This window comes from Melopsittacus undulatus, chromosome 6 (assembly GCF_012275295.1).
Source record: "Melopsittacus undulatus isolate bMelUnd1 chromosome 6, bMelUnd1.mat.Z, whole genome shotgun sequence".
NCBI lineage: Eukaryota > Metazoa > Chordata > Aves > Psittaciformes > Psittaculidae > Melopsittacus > Melopsittacus undulatus.
This window is the reverse complement of record NC_047532.1, coordinates 35896590-35923438: the sequence shown is the minus strand read 5'-3', so window position 1 is coordinate 35923438 and position 26849 is coordinate 35896590. Positions and strand designations below refer to the sequence as shown.

The window sequence follows — 26849 nt, the reverse complement described above, 5'->3', positions numbered from 1 at the left end:
CACCTCCCATATGAAGACAGGCTGAGAAAGTTGGGGCTGTTTAGCCTGGGGAAGAGAAGGCTGCGTGGAGACCTCATAGCAGCCTTCCAGTACCTGAAGGAGGCTTATAGGGATGCTGGGGAGGGACTCTTCATTAGAGACTGTAGTGATAGGACAAGGGGTAATGGGTTAAAACTTAAACAGGGGAAATTTAGATTGGATATAAGGAAGAAATTTTTTACTGTGTAGGTGGTGAGGCACTGAAATCGGTTGCCCAGGGAAGTTGTGAATGCTCCATCCCTGGCAGTGTTCAAGGCCAGGTTGGACAGAGCCTTGGGTGACATGGTTTAGTGTGAGGTGTCCCTTCCCATGGTAGTTAGGTTAGAATTAGATGATCTTAAGGTCCTTTCCATCCCAAATTATTCTACGATTCTATGACTGTGATATAATAAAGAATTACTGGTATCACTATCACAAAAAACTTGCCATATGTAAGGCTTAATGCTGCAATACGCTTGCCTTTACCAGCAACATTAGGAAAAACTGGCAAGTGACTACATTAAAAATATTGACAGAGATCACAAGCATCCTAGCAGGAGGCTTCCTAGCAGAAGGCCTCATCATTACTCTAGACCACATGCAAGAGGCATGTCCCAGGCATAGAAGAGCATGCTGGGAGGTAAAAGAGCTGAGTTTAAAAGTGTTTTTTATGCAGACATGCCATGAGAGTAATGCAGTACCTGAGCGTGCTGTAACCCTGGGTACTGTGAAAGCTGAGATGGGGGTCGAACTTGAGGAGAGAAAATAGCAGCTTGGTCCATTTGCTGACCCTGAAAGACACATCATGCATCAGATACAGCGCCCACACCCCAGAAAAGTCCAGCTCCAGGTGCAAACCCCACCAAGTTGTGTCCTAAAGAGTCATGGAGAGGCTTGACGATTTCCTTCAAGACAGCACCCCTGCTCACTACCAAACTGTTGAACTGTATTTACTCACAGGGAGATGGAAGAATTGACTTTTGCTTGATGTCTGACACTACTGTAACACTGCAGCAGTGAAGAAACAGCCATTTACTGAACAGGCACTCTTTGAAATGGGGCTTTGCAAAGGATTAGGAAAAAATATTCTAGTTGTCTTGAAGACAGTACATTAAATCATACAGGAAGCTCAGAGTGAATGCTAATCTCTATTATAGCACAGCTAGTATCTTTCTCAGGCTACCTGATCACTAGCCTTCCCCCAGATGAAGCAAGCAAAATGCTGATTAGCAAATTTGATCATATCAGTATGATTGATGGGCAATGCAAGCATTTCTAGCTCCCAACCAGTACAGCCTGGAGACACACTTGTAAGCAACATACAGGCTCATTTGTTCATTTCAGATTGCCAAAATATTTATGTGTACCTAACTGAAATAATTTGAAGATTTCACCTTTAACTGCATTTGTGTGTTTTGAAGCACCAGAAAGGAGGAAAAAAAAGTTATAGACATAATTTCAGGACCAAGATTGTAAAAAGCTACTGAATGAGAAATTGGCAAGGATACAAGCAAGTCCGTATATTTTCTGTGAGACTGTGATGCTGCATAGCTGCACCTCATGATTTAAAAATCCATTCTACTCAAAAAAGCTCAGTGGCAGACATGAGCTGGAAGCAGCAATGCTCCTTCCTGCTGGTAGCTTCCCAGTTCACCACAGAAATAGCCAAAAAATCCAAGTCCTCTAACAAAGCCTCTACTATTTTAATCAGGATATCCTTACAGATATCTAAACCCAAGAGTTATGACCTGCTATGACCAGGGCTGTATTAACCACCCGATGTTTTGGTTAGAGAGCAGACAAAAGAGGTCCAGACGCAAAACCAGGGGCAAAGGCACCATAGGGTGTCACAGGGTTGTCACACACTCATTCTTCATACCTACCTTTCCTACCTTTCTTTTAAAAACAAACAAGAAGAAGAATGACCTAGCTAGGCTCTGGGTCCACCACTACAGGGGTCCCTAAAGTGCTGACAACAGAGCAGAGAGCTCTGATACTACAAGCTATAATAAGGAAGCATAAGCCACACTACAGATTTGTTTTAAAAACAAGCCAAATCTCATAGAAAATTCTAAAAAACAAATTAGGGCGTACAGGAGGTGTGAACAGAGTAACATCCATCAGTCCTGAAAAAAGCCCAGACAAAACTAAGCTTATCTGGAAAAATATCTGCAAAATCAGATGGGAAACTCTCAAAACAGCAACCTGATCAGTGAAAAACTGAAACACTGAACAGAATGTACATCTTGCAGATGGGATGCACATAAAACAGATGACAGCAAGCACAGGGGAAAGTACTCAAATATATCAGATTTTCCTTTTTTTTAAAGAGAGATAAAAGAAGAAAAATAAACAAAAAAAAGAACAATAATTTCTCTGAGCAAATCAAAGGTGAAACTTTTTCATGAGGTGCCAAACACAGCATAGCTAAAGATGTAACTTGAAGTCACCTAGATACGAAGTCTGGTAAAACCATGACTGATTTCTAGAATAATGTGTGCCTTAAACTTCTCCCCAGAGAAATACAAATCACCCTGTGGGCTCTGCAGAAGCTGGTCTGCAGAGTGCTGCTCCATGCACTGTCCTTTGGTTCTCTCAGCAACAGGTAACCTGGTGTGCTCAGGAGCAAAATTTGTCTGCTTATACCCACACAGTGGGAACAGTGTCCCTCCAAAGTCGGGGGAAGTTACATCAATGGCCTTAACTCTATAAGAAAATACTGAAGAAGCAGCTCATGAGACACAATGGGCAGGAAGCCACAGGCGAGTGTTACCATCCTTCTCTTCCCCACTATGTAAAGCATGGGCAGAGCAGCAGAGCCGGTGGGGTGTGAGGTCAGGAGCAGCACACCCAGACTGAAGGCACCACTGCCCAGGCCAGACAAGCACACACACACCACCACATGTGAAATGTAAGCAGAAAGCTGCTCATTGGGTATGGGACAGATCACTTTATTCCATGGTCACAAATGGCCACTGAGCATGCTCCTGTGTTGTGGGAGCTCTGCATTCCTGAGCAGCAGCAGCAGCAGCAGATATTGCTAAATTCAAAGGGACTTCTCCCTCCAGGCATAATTTAATAATGAGTTAACTACACATGCAGGCCAATTGCTGCAAGCCAGAACTGGGCATACATGTCACACAAAAACTAAACAGAAAAAAAAAACAAACAGAAAAGGAGAAAAAAAGCAAACATGTTTTATTCAGTGCCAATGTAATCTTACAGTAATAGCCACTGCTCTCTTTGTTCCACTCGCATCCTAAATTGAAGCAAAACTTACTTCTTTTTCTTGTTAAGGTATGCAACTATCCTGTATCTGGAAGGAACTTTGTTTTCTACATGGTGCTGGGACTGGCAAAGGCAATAGAAGCAGACATGGCACTGATTTTGACCAAAATCTGACCACATCTGACTTCAGAAGTAGGTAGTGGAACACTAACACTTCTTTAGATAAGATGACGATGAATTTGAGAGACCTCACTGTGTATTTGCTGCATATCTAGGTGTGCCTAATTAACTGCAAATATGGTGAGCTATACCGTTATGACATGCTACCAGTAATAACAGGAATAATTGCACACATACAAAATATGGACAACGGGGTAAGCAGCAAAGTCTTTTTTAAAACACTTTGCTTTTTGTTTCCAATTAGTCCTTTTAACAACATTGTGGTTTTCCTAAAAAAAAGGATGAAAGTCCTGCAAACCAGCTCTGAAACAGATTTTCTAATTAGCATCTAGAAAGCTTTCCAACACAGGTATTAGGGATTAAACTTCATGGCATCATTGGTTTTCCCCAGAAATGACTGAATTCTATGAAATCTCATAATTTAACAGGTGTTAACTGTTACTTGTTTTAGAGATGAGGGCAAGACGACCACATCAGCCATGCTTAGATGAACATGGCATCAGATAGATCCTGCAGCTATTTCCAATCTTTCACAGTGAGAAACACAACAGAAGAGGGGAAAAAAAATCAATGATGCAGTTACTGGAAATATTTATAAGAAAAAAATATTCTGTGTGTGCAAGTGTATTATTTACAGCCTTCCACATGCAGGCACCACATTACCTAGGTGAGAGGAGTGCCAAAGCGCATCATTCATACCAAAAGCAAAGTGTGCAGCCTGTGTGTTGAAATGCACGCATGTCTGTGCAAAAGAAAATATAAGGACAAGTTCACGGTCTCAAGACGGTTACCATTATGTTGTCAAAGCCATCCTGAAGGGATACAGCAGTGCTACAGACATCCTAAAGAAAAGGACAGGCAAGAAAACAGCAAACAATACAAAGAATATGTACAATTAGGCTCGGTCTGTTAGTGGAGCAGTACAGCAGCTTTACGGAGTTCACCTGTATGTACTAAAAATGCTGTTTAGAAATGGCATTTAGGAATGCTAACAAGGTTCTTTTAGGTGGTTTTTATGCTCAATACTTTCATTAAATTTATGAACAGAAACTCCAAATGTAGAAGACCTCTTCACCCATAAGAGCCTATCAATAGCTCTATACATAATACTCAGCATTTTTTTTAACAAGTCGTAGCTCTTAAAGATCTGGCACCACAGCTATTTGCTTTCAAGAGCACAGCAAGTGCACAGCAAGTGCAGCACAGCACTGAGGAGCAGAACCCTTCTGCACTGGTTTTGCAGAAGTGTCCAGACCTCCGCTAGTGACTTCAAGCTGAGTAGGTAAATTCATTCTGCAGGGGCAGAAACATAAAAACCTTCCTTATTTAAGCTCCACCTAACAACATAGAGCACACAGTAGCAATGCTTACAAATCATCTTGTTCCTAAATTTTCAACTACGACCTCCAAGCTCTTCACTGCTATAGCTCTTCCTACTCTAAATCCAGGACCACAGGAAGAACTACTGAAAGCTCCCCGGGGATGTGTTTCTGACCTAGAGCATCATGCATGCATCCTGCTGGGGCAGCCCCCAGTCCAGGGAGCATGCAGAGCCCTGGGCCATTGGGACCTCGGAGAATCCTGGTGTCAGCATTGACAGCACAGGCTTCAACAAGAAAAACAGGACAGGATGGTGGAATGTTCATTCATTTCACTACAGTGATAGTTTTCACGTATCAGGCTGAATGAATCGTCACAAACATCCAATAAGGCAAAATGGTAGAAGCAGAGAGAAAACGATGTGTCCACCTGTCTCCAGCAGACCACAACGGACAACTATGCCGCTATGTGGAAGTAACTGGGAAACAAAGTATGGGTTTGGATAGCTCTGGTTTGACTTCATTTACATCTGTTTAACTTGTAGCTGTTTTAGGGCTGAAATAAAAACACAGCTGATACAGAACTGATGACTGATGAACATCCAGCACATGTCACACCTTAGGTGAAACAGGCACCTGAACCTATACTGCTGAATTTTAGCACAACTTTTAATTTTTTACTATTACATTCTACCAGTTTGATTCAAATTTCATGGAAAAAATCATCATAGACACCTTATTAATCTTATTTAGGCATGGATGCATGTCTTCATGGTAAGTTTATTCTCCCTACTGACAACCTGTCTATGCCATGCTTCAGAGCAGAAGTTAACTTGTTCTTAACACCTCAGATACTATTCCTGTTTTAAGCCAAAAGGGAAATGCAACATCCTTTTTCCTCTAAACATGATAATGTTAAACAACAGCACTTCTTAAATGTGAAAATGATGTATTTTAGATGTTCAGTTACTACTTTTTGATTCCCTACCCATAGGTAGGGATCATCATTGGTTTACTCACGGCTGTCATTGAAGCCTGTATTCTGTCATAGTAATTGAAAGCTAGCTGGACCTAACAGTAAAATAGTGAGATATTGCCTAATGTAAAAAATACCATAGGGTTTCTATTAAATAAGAAGTGATGGCTCACCACAAAGCCCAGTACCCTAACATGTAGGGTACCTAATCCTGAGTACCTCATAGTGCCCACAGAACACTAATGAGTGTCAAATATCCACTGTACCACTGATATGATAAAACACACATCTGGATCTTGGAGAGGGGAGGGCTCTTTGAAACAGAAAAATCCTGTTTTCACAATTATGAACAGTCCCCTATAAAACTATTACAGCCCATGAGCAATTTAAGCACCACAGAGGACTTTGCAGGGAGACTGAAAGAGGGGTGAGAAGGATAAGAAAAGAGCTGGAACAAAATAGAGACATTGTGGGAGAAATTATGAGGAGACTTGCTGAAAATTTTTACTATTTTGAGCAAAGTGGGCACATCACAGAGTTTTAAGACAAGATAGTATAAGAACAATATAATATATACTTCAGTGAGGGTAAGAATGGGTACAGAAGGACTTTAAAATAAAGAAGAAAAGTTACTGGTTTTACCACCAACTACTGTACACATATTGTTGTTTATCTGGGATCCAAAACCAATTTTCTGTTCTTACACCATCTGTTCTAAAGCAGCCTATCTGCAACAATGCTCTGAAAACTCGCTCAGGCTCTGAAGGGTGTTGCACAACAGCCATGTGCGGTTTGGCACACAGCAGCTGTGCACTGCAAAAATGTTAGAAGAAATACCAGCTATTTCTAGAGAGCACAAGAGTGCACACGTGTATGGAAACAGCTCCTGATGGACTTCCTGGGTTTTTAATTGTGAGGAGCATTGCTGGGCCCCTGACGCTTATGCATAGCTTGGTTGTACACAGCACCATGCAATTCTGCTAGGAAGGCCTCTGAAACACAACAGGGAACAAGAATACCATCATGTAGCAGAAGAAAACCTGATGTTACGAAACAAAGGAAAAATAGAACGGACTAAGAGACCAAAGGGCAGATGAAGTTTCAAAGCAGATGGCCCTGGTTAAGCAAGATTTGGGGAATTACTCTAATTGTCAATAACGCTGGCTCCCTGCTCTGTAAGCCTACGCAGAGCAAGCAGCCATGATAGAAGGCAGAAACACTGTGTTGTTCTTCAGAGTTAGGTGTTTGGACAAACCTGTTGGAGAGACCGTGACTGTGCTTGCTGCCTGAGGAGCCGCTGCTGCTGCTGCTCTTGCTGCAGGAGTTTCATCTGGAGCAACTGCTGCTGAGGCGTGATTGCATGGATAGAGGGGGGCTGCATCATGGTGCCAGAGCGCCGCTGCAGCATGTTCGACAGGGCTTGCTTCGTATTAGTTGGAACAAAGGAGCCTGTCGGATCCAGCCTGGAACCACCTAAAACCACCCAAAACATAAATGCGTTCTCTGCCTTCCATGAGTGTTGTTGGTACAGATCACTGCTAATTCATCAGCTCCTATTTGGTTAGCTCTACAATAAAGATGATAAACTTTGTAAAGGCAGACAGTGAATTGGATTAAACCAGATTACTGGCCTGAAAAATGAAACAAGCAAAATAACTTTGAAGACTGTCACTTGTAAATGAGAGAGAAAAGTGAAAAGGCTTGTTGCATGTTCTATGTCACATAAAACGTGTGCTTACTACTGATGAACAGAAGTTGCATGTCAGATCAAAAGCACGGTATGAGCAGCTTATTATGTCATACCCATTTTATAATGAGATGGCAGTAATTTATGCACTCTATGCTATTTGATAAAAATCATGTATCTATGTCAGACTTACAAAGGCGATTTTATGTTTGTTTTCAGTATCATCATGTTAAACTTTTTAGACACAGTCTGGTATATTCTGAAGACTTTTACACACTTAAAATACAGATCTAGTTGTACACTGGGAGCTTCAGAAAAAATAGTTAACATTTATAACTGGAACAAAACTTCTAAAATTCTTCTGGATACTACCGGACAAGGACACAATAGGATCTCTCAAACATCATAAACTGCTGCCCCCTAGAGAAAGTAAAATACCTATGTTAAACTGTATGCATATTAAGTGGAAGAAACAAAACAATCCTACAAAAAAATTAAGCACATACCACAAACACAAATGTTGAAAAAAGGGTAAGCCCGTTGATTTATTTATTCCATACAGTAGATGCCAAATTAGCCCCCATAGCTCCTGACATTAATCAAAGAAGAAATAACCCCCAAAGGTCATTCTTTCTTTTTAATCATCCCTCTCTTATTTTACTCCTTACTGAACTTCTGCTGGCTTTCTTATACTATCACCACAGTAGGTCATTTTTGCTTATCTATCAAAAAAGTTTAATAGCTTAATAGAGATAGATATACAACTGATAACAGAAAGCCCTAAAAAAATAAAAGGGCTAACTAAGGAATGAAATAAATGGCCTCAGCAGACACAGCCTACTTCAGGGAAAGTCAGAGACAAAAAGTGATTATAAGAAGTCAACTTTTCCCACATTTGTGAATACAAAGCTTATCCATACCTGGTGGGAGGGGCTGGTTCTGCACAAAGAAGCCCGGCTGCTGTGGCTGGCCCATGATACTGTAACCCCACAAGGCAGGCTGCGAAGGATGCATCACTTGAGAGGAGACTGGGGAGTAGGTGGGAGGCACTCTGTATAAGTTGTTCTGGGGATATTCCTTAAAATATACAGCAAGTGAATGTTACTGACATTCATACCTTACTAACTCATAAATAATGCCAATTTTCCTATTAAATTATTAAAGGACAGAGACAGTTCCCATTGTCATTTCAATGATGTAAAAAAACAGATTACGTCTCAGGCTGCCCACAGGTAATTAACATAAACAACTTCATGCACACACCATCCATTTTTACCTTATTAGCAAGTATTTTCTCTAGGCTATAATCAGGTACAGCACAAGGGCTTCTTACTGTATCAGCATAGATATTACAAGAAGAACATAACTGAAACATCAAAAAGGCCAAAATATGATCTTAAAATTATAGCTACTGAAAATGCAACATGTAGGCAAACCAGCTGGATGCTGACAGAACACTATCACATCTACAGCATGTATGAATATGCTGGCAGCAGTGTGAAGAGGATGTAATTGCACAGAATGCTGCTTCTGGAAACGCACGTTATTATTTGGGTGGTGCCAGCGATGTTTTTCAAACCTTTGCTCTAATGATTCTTCAGCTTAGGAACCCACACCTCAAAACCCAATAAAAACTAAAAGGGAAAGCATCTCAGAAACCAGAACAAACTGCAGAGTAAACCAGTTATCTGTGTGAAAGAGCCTCTTTCAAATCAGCTTATATTTGAATGGGACCAGGTTTAAACCAACATGTTTGCTCTCAATGTAATTTGAACAGGAGGAATTTTAGAAATGGATATGAACAGTAACAGCTGTACTTTACACCAAACAAAAGCATATACAGAACCTGAATAATGTTTAGTAAGATCCAGTCTAGCATATTTTACACAGTACATGGTGTCCTAAGCATATTACACTTCTACCCTAAGCTATATTTGATAGAAATCCACCCTCCTCTTGACCATTTCATTCATTCCATTTAATAGGACTCTCTCCTCTCAGTGCAGAGCAATTTTTGGAGGCAGCTAGGACAGCACCATGCAACATCAGATGCTTCAGTGAGATATTCAAGTTTTGTATGGGGCACCAACAACTTACATCAGCCCTTGAGCTGGACTTTGACTTTCGCTTCCTGCTCTTTGCCTTCTTCTCATCATCCATGGCATGTTTTCCCTGATCAGAGAACTCTCCTGACTTTCTTTCTGGTTCCTGAGACACAGGTGTGGTAGGCTCTTCTTCCTCCTCCTCCTCTGGAGGAAGGGGTAAAGGCTCGAGGTAGTAACTTCGTGGCTTGGGTTTGTTGTGCATGTGGTACAGGAGGAGATGCTGCTGCTCCTCATACTTTATCACTTTCCTGTCGACACGAACTGTACCAAACCATGCCCAGGAGAGAGGAGCAGGATTTTTGTGACCTTCAAATAAATCCCAAGGGGACACCTTTTGTTTTGTTGAAACCTGAAGACCCTGTTTCAGAATAAAAATGAAATTCATATTTTAAGAAAGCTGAACACTAGAGCAGATGCTTTCTGTATCGTTTGAGTCAGAAAAAATCCAGTAAGGATTTTTTTCCTCCATGAAATGTACTAAACACATATGGGTGGGATTTTAACCTCTATCCAAGCCTGCCACTATAGTACCATTTGCTTATAGCTATGGTGAAATCTCAAATTCCATTATCATATTTTGAATGAGAAGTCCAATCTCTATCAAAAATTACTACTCTGAGAATATCCTGACTACAAGTTTACAAAGTCAAATAAGGGAAGAAAGCCTAAGCACTGTATCACCAAAAAATGCCTACCCAGTCTGCAGAATAAAGAACTCTAAGCTCTATTCTTCTCTTGTAAATAAATTCACATTAAAAGTTATGCATCCCTTTGTATTTCAAATAAATCCAAAAACAACTAATACACTTCCCCCCCCCCCCCCCCCTCCCTCTTTTGTAAGCAGGATCAGTCACCCTCCATCTTCCTCCCAGCAGCTCAAAAGGTTCCCAGGTCAAACGAGCTCTCAAATGTAGGACTGTGCTTGAAAAACAAATACGTTTTTTAAGAGCTGCTGCTTTTCAACTCCAAGTCAAATGTAATTTCCTTTTTGGAAACTTTTGTGAAGTTGGCGTTATCAGTGAAGACCCTGTATTGCAGAACTGAGCAAGCTTATGTAAACACTCATCCCATTAGCAGTTGAAAATTGACTGTGTACTCTGCAAATATAACAAGGGTGGGCATGCAGCAAATGTAATGACTGAAGTTTAAACAAATCAGAAAGTAAAAGATTATCCAAACTCTTGAATTTGTACAAGTGGCATAAAACTGTTTCTAATAAAGATGCACTTCATCTGTCTAAAGCTCCAAGACTCTGCAGTGAGTTGCCACTCTGCAGAGAGTGGGATGGGATGCTTCCAGTTCTGCTGCAGGGGTGGTAATTCTGGTGCATGGTCCCAGTCACACGAAGCTGCTCAACCCCCTTTGGTTGTGGTGTAACAATTCTCCACATGCCTCTAAACCCACTCCTGGTTTCACTCTCCCTGAGGATTTTCACATGGATCATGGTAACAAAAACTGTGCAAGAATATTTGGAACAGAAATGTATTTGATGCTAAAAACAGTCTGCCATTTGCAACTTTTTTTAAAGGTACTATTCAGCAGGCCAGGTTTGCCTCTTTTGGCACCAATTTCATGGAATGCCTGCCTTTTTTTAAAAAGAGACTGCATCGCTGTGGCTGAAGGTTTAATAATGACTGAGAGTGCATCAGAAGCTGAATTAAAGCAGAAGTGCAACGCTTTCATGTTACTACATATAGACGCATGTATTGTCCAAGTTGTAGCTGTTTGCTTGAATTTTCTACGCTTCAAAAAGCATGGAAAACCTGAGATGAAAGCAAATATTTACTCTTGCCTGTTTCTTATCAATGGAGTCAAATCCTGCAATTTTGTTCCCCTTGGTGTCTATCAAGGATCCCATTGGCTCACAAGTGATAATATCACATGTCTGTTTCGGTAAAGGGAGCAGCTGGCGAACCTTGTCAATGCTTTCCGACCGCTTGTCTCCCAGCTCTTTCTAGAGAATAAATACATCCATCAATCAAACAAGGAACAGGGGAGAGAGACACATTACACTGCTTTCACTATTAGAAAGTGTCCAGTTTCTGGATGAGTCGTTTCCTTGTACTTCTGATAAATTTAAGCAAGTGGCTTTGTAAGGCTTTTTTTGGGGGGCGTTGCTGGGTTTTGGGTTTTTTTTAGAATTTAAGTTATCTTTTCATCTCTTGTTTATACAGAACATAGAAAATGTGTAACACAAATTTAGTGCCTCAAACATGAATAAAAGTAACTAAGCATCTTGCAGGGTCCCCAGTTTTAATTCAATATGAAGAAAACACTAAAAATCGGTCTTCCCACTCCCACATTCCTGTATTCTTATTTTCTTCTTTTTTCCCATGTTATCACTTAGGGCTGTTTCAATCTCTTTTCCCAGGAGGCCTTCCCACACACTAGAAGCAACAGGACTAAAACACAGGCACAATGCAACTCAAAAGAAATGCTGAAAATGACAAGACATAACACTTACTTTTAATTTTTTCACTAAATTCATGTAAGCCCTTTTGTTTTCCTCAGGCCCTCCTTGGGAAGCGTTCGACAAGTCTGAGGCAAGTGTCCCGTTGATGAGGACACCCAGCATATCGAGCACAGTTGTGAACAGTTCGCTAGGAGTAAAGACAGGTATTACCCTGAGAACTACTGATTGCCAGGAGATCCAGGGACAGATAGAACGAAGACCGTAAGTGCAGCCCTTCAGAGAAGCTGGGTTTTCCAGGGCTTTCTGCACAGACACACACCTCAGCTTGCATGCATAAGCCCCAGCATATACATGCAGGTGGACTGTCAACACATACAACAGAGGTACAAACAGCACAAACTGCTAACAGACAGCCATTAGGAATGACAGGCTCCAACTTAGGGAACCACTCAGCTGTGTGATTGTCAAGGAAGAGTGTAAATAGTGGCTCCAGTGCTTTCCAAAACAGAGGTACTTCCCCAAACAAGACCAGCACTGAACACAGAAATTGCACTCAAGCAGTAGTAGGGTAATAGTAAGAAAAACATAACAATAACATACATGTCATCTAAACTTAAAAGCACTAAGGACATGAATTAGCTTGTTAAAATAGTGCAGACGTACTTGTTGGTCTGCAAATCAACAGTTCCTGAAGTGATTATCTGGAGGAGCAGAAGTGCCCAGTCCGTGGTCCACTGGGTACTCCTCTGCACAGTGTCAAACATGCCACCTACCTGCAAAATAACACAGCACATAGCAAGGTTCTGCATGTATCTCATAGAGGCAACTTTCCCTTATCAAATGGATTACTTATGAATAAAACTTCCTTCCAGTCCTACAAGTTCTTGTGTGCTGAATGCCATCTTGAAGTGCTGACTTTAAATAATGTTTCCTACCCCCCCCATACTCCCAGCAAAAAGCTTATCTTAAGGAGCTATAGAAAAGCAGAATATTATTACACTTCTCTTTCAGTTTTGTATCTTCACTTTCATGTTCGATGCAATAAATTTAAGTCAATGCAAAAATTCTCAGAACTGAAATAGCATCAAATTAAAACCTTATAGTTATCATTTTCTCACACACAGAAATTAGACAATAATGTCCAGTGCAAAGAGAAAATAGATCTGAAGAACAATATAGCATTGATTGAAAATGAAAAATGCTAAAAGATGTATTTTACCCTATGAACAATTTTTCACTATTGCTACCAGCATAGCGTGATACTGTAAAACATGCATTGGCTTTGAGAAGGAGCCATTTTTCACTTTACTTTAAGTGCAGCCACAGTGATCCCAAAGCTTGTCACAGCCGACTGAAGTCCCCTTGACCTGAACCAGGAGCAGTGCAAAGGCTATAGTAACTCCTCTAGCTGCACAGCTGCATCTAAGCAGCTTACAAAGAGACACAAAGAGAACAACACTGCAGTGTTATTCCTACCTTGGTGCTCCCTTATTTGGCCTCCACAATCCTGCTACACTGTGCTAAATAAGCTGTGGTGACCCTGACCTCTGGTACACAGGTTTCAAGAGACATGGGACCCTAGAGAACTCAATGGAAACTTTCTAAGTTAGTACAGGTATCCAAGTAGCACCAACTGAAATTGCACATGGAAGTTAAACAGCCAAATGTTACATTCCCTGAGAGCTCTGAAAGTCTCAACTATATTGACTGTCCAGCTCCGTAAAATCCTTGCTTGCTACATGGCGATAAAATATCAGTGAGCAATGGCCTTGAACACCCACAAAAAGATGATACATTTCTGAGGTTCTAGGGACACTGAAAGGATGAAAGCACCACCAAAACAAAGGCACAAATAAGGTACAGGGTGCCAATCCCATTCATTTCATATGATTAATGTTCAAACATTCTGGTCAGGAGGCATTAGATGAAACAAGAGAAACAGAAAGAATAGAGACAAACATGAATGCTCGGAGCAGAGACATCCTTGTGTCAGGGAAGAGGGGTACTAACAGCCCTTGCTGTCCCTGGCCAGTCCCACCTGGGACTAATAAATATAACAGGAAGGGATTCTATAGGTATGTAGCGGATAAAAAAAAGACTAGGGACAACGTAGGCCCCTGCTGGAAGCTATCGGGAGAACTGGCTACACAGGATTTGGACAAGGCTGAGGTTCTCAACGACATCTTTGTCTCGGTCTTCACTGGCAGAGGCTCTGACCACACCACCCAAGTCTTGGAAGGCAGACACAGGGACTGTGAGAATGAAGACCTTGGGCCCACTGTAGGAGAGGACCTGGTTTAAGATCATCTTAAAAACCTGAATGTACACAAGTCCATGGGACCTGATGAAATCCATCTGTAGGTCTGGCGAATGAAGTTGCTAAGCCACTGGCCATAATGTTGGAAAAATCATGGCAGTCAGGTGAAGTTCCCAACAATTGGAAAAAGGGAAATATAACCCCCATTTCCAAGAAGTGGAAAATGGAAGACCCAGGAAAACTACAGACCAGTCAGCCTCACCTCTGTGCCATGCACAATCATGGAGCAGATTCTCTTGGAAACTATGGGAAGGCACATGAAAAACAACAAGGTGGCTGGTGACAGCCAGCATGGCTTCAACAACAGCAAATCCTGCCTGACCAATTTGGTGGCCTTCTATGATGGGGCTACGGAGCTGATGGACAGGGGCAGCACAGCTGATATCATCTACCTGGACTTGTGCAAAGCGTTTTGACACTGTCCCACATGACATCCTTGTCTCTAAACTGGAGAGGCATCAGTTTGATAGATGGACCACACAGTGGATAAAGAACTGGCTGGATGGCCACATGCAAAGAGTTATGGTCAATAGCTCAATGTCCAGCTGGAGACCAGTAACAAGTGGTGTCCCTCAGGGATTGGTCTTGGGACCAGCCTTATTCAACGTTTTTGTCGGTGACATGGACAGTGGGATTGAGTGTGCCCTCAGCAATTTTGCCGATGACACCAAGCTGAGTGGTTCAACTGATAGGCTCGAGGGAAGGAATGCCATCCAGAGGGATCTTGTGAGGTGGGCTGATGCCAACCTCATGAAGTTTTACCATGACAAGTGCAAGGTCCTACACCTGGGTCAGAGCAATCCCAGGCACAGCTACAGGTTGGGCACAGAAGAGATTCAGAGCAGCCCTGCGGAGAAGGATTTGGGGGTGTTGTTCGATGAGAAACATGAGCCGGCTTCAGTGTGCACTCGCAGCCCAGAAAGCCAACCGTATGCTGGACTGCATCAAAAGGAGCGTGACCAGCAGGTTGAAGGAGGTGATCCTGCCCCTCTACTCTGCTCTTGTGAGACCTCCCTTGGAGTATTGTGTTCAGTTCTGGTGTCCTCAACATAGAAAGGACATGGAACTGTTGGAACAAGTCCAGAGGAGGGCCACGAGGATGATCAGGGGACTGGAGCACCTCCCATATGAAGACAGGCTGAGAAAGTTGGGGCTGTTTAGCCTGGAGAAGAGAAGGCTGCATGGAGACCTCATAGCAGCCTTCCAGTACCTGAAGGAGGCTTATAGGGATGCTGGGGAGGGACTCTTCATTAGAGACTGTAGTGATAGGACAAGGGGTAATGGGTTAAAACTTAAACAGGGGAAATTTAGATTGGATATAAGGAAGAAATTTTTTACTGTGTAAGTGGTGAGGCACTGGAATCGGTTGCCCAGGGAGTTTGTGAATGCTCCATCCCTGGCAGTGTTCAAGGCCAAGCTAGACGAAGCGTTGTGTGGCATGCTCTAGTGTGAGGTGTCCCTGCCTATGGCAGGGGGGTTGGAACTAGATGATCTTATGGTCCTTTCCAAACCTAACTATTCTATGATTCTAATCCCACCCCGACCCAGGAGCACCAAGCCAGGAGCCTGAGCCCATCCGCATGGCCCTGCCTGGCCATGCCAGGGCTGCATGTGACCCTGGCTGCCCTCACCGGGCCTGATCCTCATTCTGCACAGTGGGCTGATGTGTTTGTGTGGCCTCAGCATATCCCCATCCCAGTAGAGGTGCCTGATGTCCAGGCTGGGAGCTGCAACACTCAGGTCCAAGCTCTCAGGAAGCCCTGGCCTATGCGACAGCCTTGCATGATACTTCCCACTCCTTACCACCTGCTCCAGAGTAGCTGTTAATTCTTTATCTAACATCAGGATAACCACGGAAGTTTTTCTTACCAAATTAAGACGAAGTTGTAGGGCTTCATGCATCATTTGCCTAGCTTTAACATCATCCTGGTATCGTTCTTCCCTCCAGTTACTAAGGATCTAAGAAAAAGCATTTGATTAAGGTTGTTTTCTTCCTATAAATGAATGTTTTTCTGTTATTTGTGACCATTATCTGCAAGGAATCATGAAAGATTATTAACTTTTTTATCCTCGTGCCTGTTTAAGGCTTAGAGCAGATTAAGCTCATTAATGGAGGGGAAATGTAAAGAGTTGATACTATGCTATCAGTTGTGTTAGTTATGCTTTTATTAAAAATATTGTTTCAAACACCCTGTTCAACTGTTCACCACAGCTAAGTAAGTAGAGCTCTTGCACTGGGTGCAGCTTCTCAATGAGATCTGGTGGGATCTCTTAATGAAAAAGGACCAGAGTCTTAGGGTCCAGCTGCATTTCAGGGCAGAACCCATACAATGAAAGAAAGCCTAAGCAGCAATGACAGCAGGGAAAAAAAAACAAAACCTCAAAAAATTAACTTCTCGTACTGCCCCTCAGCTCAGCTCCAGGCTGTGACATAGCTCCAGCCTGGACCTGTGCTGAGAGGCAATATGAGAAAATAATGGCCCTACATGTCACAGTAATTCTCAGAAACTGAAGATAGAGGAAAGAAAACATGCACCCACTACACTGGGCATTATATACATTCCTTTTAAAGACTGTCTTAAGGAGCTATTGTAGACTACAGCATGAATCACATGAGAACAGGAAGTTCAGAGCAGAATCAGCAGAAGTTGTGAGGAAGCATAAGTGATCCAAAAGAAAAGCTGTAGGCAATGGGCCAGTCTGGGACTAGCAATGTAATTTTTTTAAAATAGAAAGAATTCTTAATCTGTACCAGCTGGAGAAGATGAAGGATTTTCCTAAACAACAAAAATTTCAAACTTATAAAAACCTTTTATGATCAGCTAGAGACTGAGAAGACTGTTCCTTTCAGGACAAACATTTACTGTTTTTCCTGGAAACAACTGAACTCAGACTCAAGTTCATTATATTTCTCTGTAACAATTTTAGAAAAATAGATGTATGCACCCTGTAAAAGGAACAAGCACCTCCCCATTCTTCCTTCCTTGGACTGTTCCTTTTGGCATAGCATTGCATTGTAATTTTCCTAGGTTTACACATCATATGCCCATAAAAATGATGACACATGAAACATCTCACAGAGGGTGCTCATGGTTATGTGCTTGTTTTACCTGATTAACTTGATTTTGCAGTGATGTTAGAAGCCCTTCCCGTTGCTCATCCTGTCCCTTAAGGCAAGTAAGTACCAATGAAAGGAAAGGTTGCTGACTCAAGAGAGACATGCTTTAAAAGAGGCAAACACAGAAGTCAATTAGTAAAGTTATTTTGATACTTCCCATCCTTGTTCCCTTCCTTGTTTTGTCTACTTTTTTTCTTGAAGTGGCACTGCCTGCATCTAAGTCTGTTTCTGTTTTAGTAAATTAAAGCCTTGCCAGGGGAATTAAAAGACCATGTACATAAGTGGGCACAGCACCAGCAGGGTAAATGCACATATTAGGCATGTTATTACTGAAAACCCACCTAGCTTAGGGCATGGAATGACCAAGAGTCGCATGGACACTTGAAGGCCTGACTCAGAATCAGTCCATGTTATTTTGAAACTACTTTAATTAACTGGGGATACAATTTTAGTGGAGTTTAGGCAGCTAAAGTTTCTAACTCATGTTAGTGGTCTGACATAAATCCCAAGTAAGTTTCCCATGCAAGCACTGATTAGTGAGAGATGCCTACCTAAACTGCACTAAAATTCTATCACAGGCTTAGTTTAGGCAAACCAAGATGCAGCTTTAGCTGGTTGTAGGAGCTATGCCATACTAATGCAAGGGTGTTCAATATTTATTTTTTTTTTAGATTAATGTGCATCCATTATAACAAAATTAAGACAAACTGAAAGAAATACACAAATATTAATTTGAAAGTACATGTGAAGCAGAGGAGAAGTTTAAAATGTCAGCAAAAGGATTTGAGTAACAGCTCATGCAATGATTTTTGCAGTTTTAGGTATATAAGCTCCTTGAAAATTCCATGCATCCATAAACACAATATAAATACAATATAAATATATATGCACACATACACACGTATATTGATTACAAGTATTCATTCCAACAGTTATTTTCATTTGGAATTTAACTTGACTTAAACAATTTAGGTGACAATTAGTATAAAGGCATTGCAAAATCTCAAGGTCCAATAAAAGGTGAAAAATAGGAAGTCTGCATTTTCAAAAAGTCATGTTAAAGAGCAATTCTTCAGATTTTAAGAGCAACACGGTAGGAACACCTCTTCATTCTCTCATTAATTTCCATAAGAAAAATTTGTAGTTTGCAAGACAGTTATTATTGCAACTGCTATCCCTACTACATAAAGCAGAGTATGAAGAAAGAGTTCTTATATAGGCATCCTGGTTTCAGCTGGAACAGAGTTAATTTTCTTCCTAGTAGCTGGGGCAGTGCTGTGTTTTGGCTTTAGTCTGAGAACAATGCTGATAACACACCAATGTTTTAGTTGTTGCTAAGTAGCACTTACCCTGATCAAGGACTTTTTAGTCTCATGCTCTGCCAGTGAGGAGGAGCACAAGAAGCCAGGAGAAGCCAGGACAAACTAACCAAAGGGTTATTCCATACCATAGCACATCATGCCCAGTATATAAGCTGGGGGGAGGTTACCCAGAAGGGACCAATTACTGCTTGGGCCAAGCTGGGCATCAGTCAGCAGGTGGTGAGCATTAGTACTGTGCATCACTTGTGTTTCTGAATTTTCATTTCTCTTTTTTTTTTCCCTGTTGTTCCCTATTATTATTATCATAGAATCATAGAATAGTTAGGGTTGGAAACGACCTTAAGATCATCCAGTTCCAACCCCCTGCCATGGGCAGGGACACCTCACACTAAACCATGTCACCCAAGGCTCTGTCCAACCAGTATTGTGGTGTTTTGTTTTTGTTTGTTTGGTTTTTTATTATTATTATTATTTCTATTATCACTATATTTTACTTTATTTCAACAACTAAACTGTTGTTATCTCAACTCGCACATTTTACATTCTTTCAATTCTCCCCATCTTGCCCAGGGAGCTGTGGGAGGAAGAGGGTTAGTAAGGAAGCAGTACTTAGTTACCAGTGTGGTATTAGTTACCAGCTGGGTTTAAACCATGACAATATGTAATGTAAGTTTTCATACTTTCCCATAGTATCACTGGTTTTGTCACTCACAAAGCAATGGAGTTTGTTTTTAATCAGGAAGTGGTTTTTTTTCTTGAACAACTGTACTTTGGAAGAGTTTCACAAGAAAGATAGTTGGTATTTGAAGCTAAGAGACCTTGTGTGTAGTATTGAATGTAATTTCTATCATAACTCTAAAGAAGTGTAAAAATTACAGGCACTGTGGAAGAATATTTGACTAAAGGAAAATCAATAACCATTAACTCATTAAAGTTCTCATGTGCCTTGAAAGTTAAGAGATGAGCTTAAGCTTAATTTGCAACAGGACTCACATAACATCTTATGACAATTATGGGATCTTAATGGCAAGGAAAGTGGCCTACTAACATGAAAAGGAAGAGACAAGTGCTCTAACATTTATCTTAGATGTCTAACTTTTCCCGTCAGCAAGCTGTAGCATAGCCACTGGAAGATGTGCTACAAAGCTTTCACTGATAAGCTGCTGATACCAATGATACCTCTTCAAACTAAATGAAACCTGAACCCTGTTTGGGGTTAACTTTTTGCTCCACAAGAGTGAAGCAATGAGGTTTGGTGAAGCCAAAATCCACCCTTCAGTATACCCCTCCTTCAGAACTACCTTTCAACTCTGCGTGTAAGTATTTCCCAAGGTCGTACCTTTTTTGTTTCTGTCTGTCTCTCTCCTTCTTAGAAGATGACCCCAAATGCTGACCTTTCTCCAGCTCCTCTCCCGCAGCTTTCAAGACCCTACCTTGAACTGAGGTAGGCAGTTTTGCAATCAAGGGAGCCACCAGCCACACTCCTCGCCGTTCAGAGGAACTATGAGTAGAATAAACTTACTTCAGCCAAAATATCCATGTACTTTTGCAAAAGTATTAGCTGTTACAAGACTGAACTGCTTTAATGAAACAGTTGGCACAATGCATCTGGAGTAACTAGTGTGGACTGAGCAGTCACAGTTTCTGGTTTCCAGAAAGTTCAAGAGTATCAACTATATTTACTGTTAAACAAAAGCAAACAGAAGTAACCTTCAGGTAACTTATTTCTGTAGAATCCTTTTTCAAGTGCAAAAAAGTCTAGGAAATCTACACATAATTAAGCATCATGTTGGCTAAAATAATGAAAAAGGTGCTACAAAAAATACCTTAGGAATGTCTTTTTACCATTCTGTCTTGTATTACTTGTGTCAGCATTTCCAACAGAGTTTGGATTGAAGAGGCCTATACCAGAGTTAGAAGAGTTATTGTTTAGATCAGCGGATTGCTGAAACACCTCTATTGTCGCCTTTGCAATATTATCCAACAAGCTGTTCATTTCAGCCACAGACCCAGAACCCTACAGTAAAACATAAGTAAACTAGCACATTCATGGTATGTTTGCTCATGGACTACGTTAAAATTTAACATACTTTTTTGCATTAAAAATTTAGATAAGAAAGTTTGAAAGCAAATACTCACAGGCTCCTTCATGCACTGTTTGATCATTAGCTGCAGCTCCAACCAAGACTGCCGGAGTGTCCACTGATCTAAGTTCTGGGTAAGAATTAACATTACAAAATGTCAACACTTCAGGTCTGAAGAGAAAAATTAAATCTCATAATTGAACATGGTACATGCAAAACCTCATAAAAAACTTTATAAACACATCATCACAATCACTAGTCTTTAACAGTCTAATGACATGTAAAAATAACATGTAAAAATAGCTATTAAAGAATGTACATTAACTTCCACATCTTTGCAACTAATATTACTCAATATTTTTGACCACACAACTTTTCTCAATAAAAATCTTGCTCTCTGCAAAATCTGAGTTTAGTTAAGTGTGAATACAGAAAATGTAATTCGTCTTTCATAGCAGCCTTCCAGTATTTGAAGAGGGCCTACAGGGATGCTGGGGAGGGACTATTCATTAGGGACTGTAGTGATAGGACAAGGGGTAACAGGTTCAAACTTAAACAGCAGAGGTTTAGATTGAATATAAGGAAGAAATTCTTTACTGTTAGGGTGGTGAGGTACTGGAATGGGTTGCCCAAGGAAGTTGTGAATGCTCCATCCCTGGCAGTGTTCAAGACCAGGTTGGATGAAGCCTTGGGTGATATGGTTTAGCGTGAGGTGTCCCTGCCCGTAGGCAGGGTTGGAACTAGATGATCTCAAGGTCCTTTCCAACCCTAACTATTCTATGATTCTATGATTAGTAATTACATTACTCCACAGCACTGCCACCCTAGTGGACATGCCTGCATTTAGCACAATTGCCAATCTGATTCTTTACAGGTCTATTCCAAGAAAATCCAAGATAAAGTACTTGGTCTTTATAGTTTGAGAAATTAAGTGTCCTTAGTGCAGCTGAATTTCAAGAAATGACTAGTTTAGGACTGCCCAGGAAGGCATCTGAGCCTTTTCCGTGGGGCAGGAGTGCCTTTCACCACAGTACTGTTACAGAGGCCTACTGAGAGTAGGCAACCCTAAAAGCAGCTCCCTTTTCAGTGGCTTCCTAATGACTGACAATGGTGAGCAGCAACAATGAGCATGCTGCATGCTTGTCTCTTTCATAACTGTGGAATCAGATATAATAAGACACCAGAAGTCACACTATAAAATGTTTCCCACAGTCAGTGGGAATCCTGAGCACATGCAATCTTTAAAGAAGAATCTGATGCTTGGTTGCACCAGAAACTGCAAATTAGTGTCAATCAGTGGTGCTGGTGAATGACGGGTTAAGAGTCAGTGCATCACGGGTAGTTTTTCTTCCTTTTTGCATTACCTGAAGTATGCACTTGATATGCTGCCTCTGAGGGTTGTCACCCTCAGTGCATTCTTTAATACCATGAGGATAACAGATAAGTTGAAGTAGTTTCTGAGCTTGTTTGTTTGAAAGAACAGGATCCAAAATAAGATCTTTGTCTGTGCACAACCTCTCAGGTTCTTTTAAACAGTGTTCTCCAACCCATTCCTGTAAGTAATCAGATAACAAGTCCACAAGATAGTTTCAAGGCAAAATTAACTTTTGGTAAGATAAACAGAAAAGCGATTTTTCCATATGCAAAACTTGAATCGAATTACAGTTCATGCAACATGTGAGATTATAAATGTCTTCTGACATTCAGTACCTCCTGAAAGTATAAGATTAACACTTTTTTTCCAAAACTAATTTATTCTGTATTCTAAAAGCAACTTTGCAATAAAGCAAGTGCTAATGCAAAAGCACTTGAGCAGACAGCTAATGGTGTGGTCCTATTGTCTGCTCAAAGCTTTCAAGATTCAGGCAGGAAAAAAACACACTGTTTTTTAGAGTTCTCATAGAGTGCAGGGAGATGCTAATAACTAAAGCAATTTCTTACCCCCCAGTAACATACTACTCCATATGTAAATTTTGCAAATAAGGAAACCCAAACAGAACACAAATACTGAAATACTTCAACATCCATTTTGCACCCAAATATATTACACACTTTTCAAATAAAATAGCATTGTTTCTCCAAATGAAGACAGATGAGTACTTTTAAAGATTACCTGTTGGCAAATTGTTCTTAGTACATATCTAGCATACTCGCTTAAACTAGCAGTTTCTATGGAAACAGCTTTTCCACATGCTTTCAAAGCATGAGAAGAACCCCAGACTTCATCCTCATTGAGTTCATCTAACAAGCCTCTCATATGGAAGTCTTCACTCTTCAAGGAGTTGACATTGTTGCTGCCAATTTCAGCATCACCTGCACAGCAGAAGCACAGAAGCAGGGGTGAACTTCTGCCCATGCCCTCACAGGCCGCTTACCTGCCTGGGGATGTATCTGGAGGCACAGGCCAGCTGAGGGGTAAAGCAGGAGTGAGGCAGCCAGAGTAGAAGGGCAGCACTAATGGACTCTAAATATCACCATGGCTAAAGTATTCTCCACTTGTTTCATTTTGCATACCATCTTTGTAATGGATATTTCAGAAGTAGAAAAAGGCTTACACGAATCAAACACGAGTAAAGCCACTACATGCTCAACAAGAAAAGTTTGGTGAGTGTACGAAATTGCTTTAGCAGATAAGGAAGTGTTGGGTTACTCACTCTTCTCAGGTGTCCCTTTCCCAAGTCTTACTTTGATTTATTATTACTCCATAGATCAAGAGACAAGCTTTGATCAGTAGCCACTTAGCCCACCTTCCTATGAACTTCTTGACAAGAGAGATTGATCTTCCTGGGAATGGAGGAGGGTAGAGCATGCTGAGGGATCCTGGCCAACACTGGTGAGCCCCTTCTCCCTGTAAGGCGCTGGCATAGTGGTACAATCACTATCTACCAGAAACCAACAGGGCCAGCCAGAGACAAGGAAAAACACTTCAGACGCAGTGCAAAAAAATAAACAAACAAAAACCCCCAAAACCAAACCAAGCCAAAACAGACAAACAAACAAAAAACAAACAAACAAAAAAAGAAAAACAACCGAAAACCAGAACTGTAGCCATGCCTCATTTACATGTTTACAGGCCTAGAACATTGGGCAAGGAAAAAGATGCAACTATAGTATGTAGTAGTGGGGAAAACAACACAAACCACTCCACATAATCATACCCCAGAGCGTGCAAGGCTATCCAGCAGCCTGCATGAAGAGTGGGCTAACACAGCCTAATATTTTAAGTCAGCAGAAAGTTGCATGGATCTTAACTGATGCACCACATATAATAGTCATCCCTTAGAAAACACCTCAGATCAACAGCTAACATGACATGACAAGGCTAAATGGCTTGCTTCAGTCACTTGCACACACACAGAGCAGCACAAGGAATCAGCTCCTTACAGAGAGGGGAAAGACTGAACAGTGTTGCACTCATGAGGCTCAGTACAGAATATTTTTCCAATAGCAGAACAGCAGAACATATCCTGAGAGGTGACAGTTATAATCTCCATTCCCGCAAATTCAGAAACCTCCATTGGGTCAGTATCACTGACCCAATGCCTGGTACTTCAGGCACATCAAGCCCCAAAGGACTCAAAGGTCAGGACAAGCTCATTGCAAAGAGCATGGGAAACAAGCTGATGGGAGTCTGTGCCCAACACACATGGATAGAGAGCAGCAGCAAACAGCCTGTCCACACCCTCCATTCAACATTTTATGAGCTTGTGAGCACAAACATATCAAGCCCAAATCTGTACCCTTGAAGGACAAGAGGAAAGAACCTGGCAGACAAATAATACATTTCCGAATACAACAGTTCTGGTATAGAGGAAGATGTGCTGCTGTATAGGCACAAATAAACTGTGTGCCTGAACCTTCCTTCATACCACCCTGCAGCAGACACTATCCAAACCACATCTCTGCACAGAAATGAAACAATACATATTCACATTACACACCATTAATGAAGAAAACCAGCAAATCTCAGCACTCTGAATAGCAAAAGAACATCAGTAATAGCCATAAATTTCTTTCAAATTCGCTCTCAAATCCACCAGTCCATCCCAGATAGTTATGCCTTTAACACCTTTCCCAATATAGCCACATCATTAAGGATCAAGGGATTCTGAGACAGTTCTGAGACACTGGTCAACAGAAAATACAATAATGGCACCCTAGGGAGGTGTACCTTTGTGGGTATGTTCACATCTGGAAGATCTTACTTGGTTAACTGGACATTTAAACTCCAAAAATACACATCAGCATAGGTTACAAGCTTTAACTGAACTTAAGCCAAACCAAAGCTCTTGGGCATTTGGTTCGGAAAAACAACACGCTCATTATTTGTGGAGAGCTGCTTAGCATGATTCTTTCGCAACTTCCACAATGACAGACACATGATTTGTGGTAAGACACAGAAAAAGGTAGGAAGATTGATCTGAGATCACATTTCCTCTCTGTATTTGAGAGGGGCTCACCTGAGTTTGAAAGGTACTGGGACTTGGTGGCAGGAGTAGGGGTCAAAATGTGAAAAAGTCACATCTGCTTAAAGCTGACTCACCAAAGAAAAATCCTGTCTCTTGACCTTCTTGGGAAATGCTACTTACATACTACACAAACACAGACAGCAAACACATTTGTCTCCTGTCATCATGGTTTTCCTTTTCCAGGAGCACTCCCAGGAAAGTGAACTGGCATGATCTCTTTTCTACCCAAACACTAGAACAAAAACACTACACATGACTCTGCATAATCTTACCAAGCATTAAAATTGCTTTTAAGACTGCAAACACAGCTCCCACTTCTATACTGTTGTGAGCAGCAGCCAAGAGGTGACGGTCACAAGAAGAACGAATTCCAGGAAATAATTTGCCTATGGAAAGAAGAGTAAATCTTGTAGAAAATAGTGGTTATTTACCAACTAAAATTTCCTTTGTACAAAATCCCTTTCATCTAGAATGGCTATAGAAGTACAATAACTGAATGAAGAACTGAATTTTCTGGAATTGAAAGTGAAGAACAACAGGTAAGTCATTAAAATCAACTGGGATACATGGTTATGATGTATTAATATAAAAATAAGCTATGATAATTTAAATAGAAAAAGGTTTTTGTCTTTCACTGTGTCCATGTAAACAGTGAATTCAACCATGAGACACTGACATGTATTTTGATTTTGACTTCACAGATTTAGGAAATTACTTCCCTCACCTAGTCTTCATAACAAATGAGGTAAAATTAATTAATATAAATGCCTGTTGCAGTTAAGCCTAATTCTGCAGGTCAGAGGCAGGCTCCAGAAGAAGAAAGTGAGTGGTTTTTCTAACTTGAAAATAAACAGACAGAAAGATAGAGAGGGAGGGAGGGAGGGAGAGAGGGAAAGAGGAAGGGAAAGAGGGAAGGAGAATGAAACCACCTTTCTGAGAGTGGTTAACTGAGCCACATGTAAGAGAAGACTGTAATGTGGTCACATTTTGTTTGACTTGTACTACTTCCTAGAGTTCAGACATAATTTTTTCTATCCATTCAAATCCACTTTTATTTCTTGGGAGGCCCAGGACCATTTAACATATCTCTGTTACTAAGACAGTATTCTTCATGGCTCTTATTTTGCTCAAATATGCAACAAAAGCCCATTGATTTCTGGTCAAAAAAGAAATTAATACTACTTTTAGATGGAAGAACTAGACACCATTGAAAAGCTGATTTTTTTCCCTTTCAATTTCATTTTCCCATATAAATAGTCTTGTCATCATATTTGCTAAAATACTTTTAAGTCAAAACACAAGCTATTTCCAGGCTTGTTTCCTTTTAGTTCTTAGGTGCCCTTCTCCTTCCCCTTTTGGTCTGTGGCAAACACACACAGGTCAGACCACAGAATATTCAAATTTAAAACAAAAAAGAATTACATTAATATATCGTGAGAACTAATTTCCTCATGTTTCTTCTGTTGGACTAGATGCTGTTATTACATCCTATTTAAATATCACATTTAATCTCAGTTTATATGCAAGGCTACCAAACTGTGTGATGTTTGGTTTCCAGATCACTGCAGAATGACCCACCACTGCCCTGACAGCATTTAGGACAAAGGATGGTG

The 26849-nt window shown here is 41.0% G+C and overlaps 1 protein-coding gene across 2 annotated transcripts in view; it reads right to left on the bottom strand.

Annotated features, from left to right (window-relative positions):
* LOC101876094 (mediator complex subunit 12L) overlaps positions 1-26849 on the bottom strand; it is a 63293-nt gene that overhangs the window by 10842 nt on the left and 25602 nt on the right. For both annotated transcript variants that reach the window (XM_031054928.1, XM_031054929.1), the window contains 15 exons: positions 25509-25622; positions 22881-23080; positions 22132-22320; positions 20823-20897; positions 20510-20700; positions 20023-20184; positions 17354-17465; positions 16113-16202; positions 12590-12699; positions 11978-12113; positions 11306-11467; positions 9506-9871; positions 8329-8485; positions 6977-7194; positions 720-809 (listed from right to left, as the gene is read on the bottom strand). In XM_031054928.1, the coding sequence (XP_030910788.1) occupies positions 720-809; positions 6977-7194; positions 8329-8485; positions 9506-9871; positions 11306-11467; positions 11978-12113; positions 12590-12699; positions 16113-16202; positions 17354-17465; positions 20023-20184; positions 20510-20700; positions 20823-20897; positions 22132-22320; positions 22881-23080; positions 25509-25622 (2372 nt within the window). The remainder of the gene's footprint in view (positions 1-719; positions 810-6976; positions 7195-8328; positions 8486-9505; positions 9872-11305; positions 11468-11977; positions 12114-12589; positions 12700-16112; positions 16203-17353; positions 17466-20022; positions 20185-20509; positions 20701-20822; positions 20898-22131; positions 22321-22880; positions 23081-25508; positions 25623-26849) is intronic.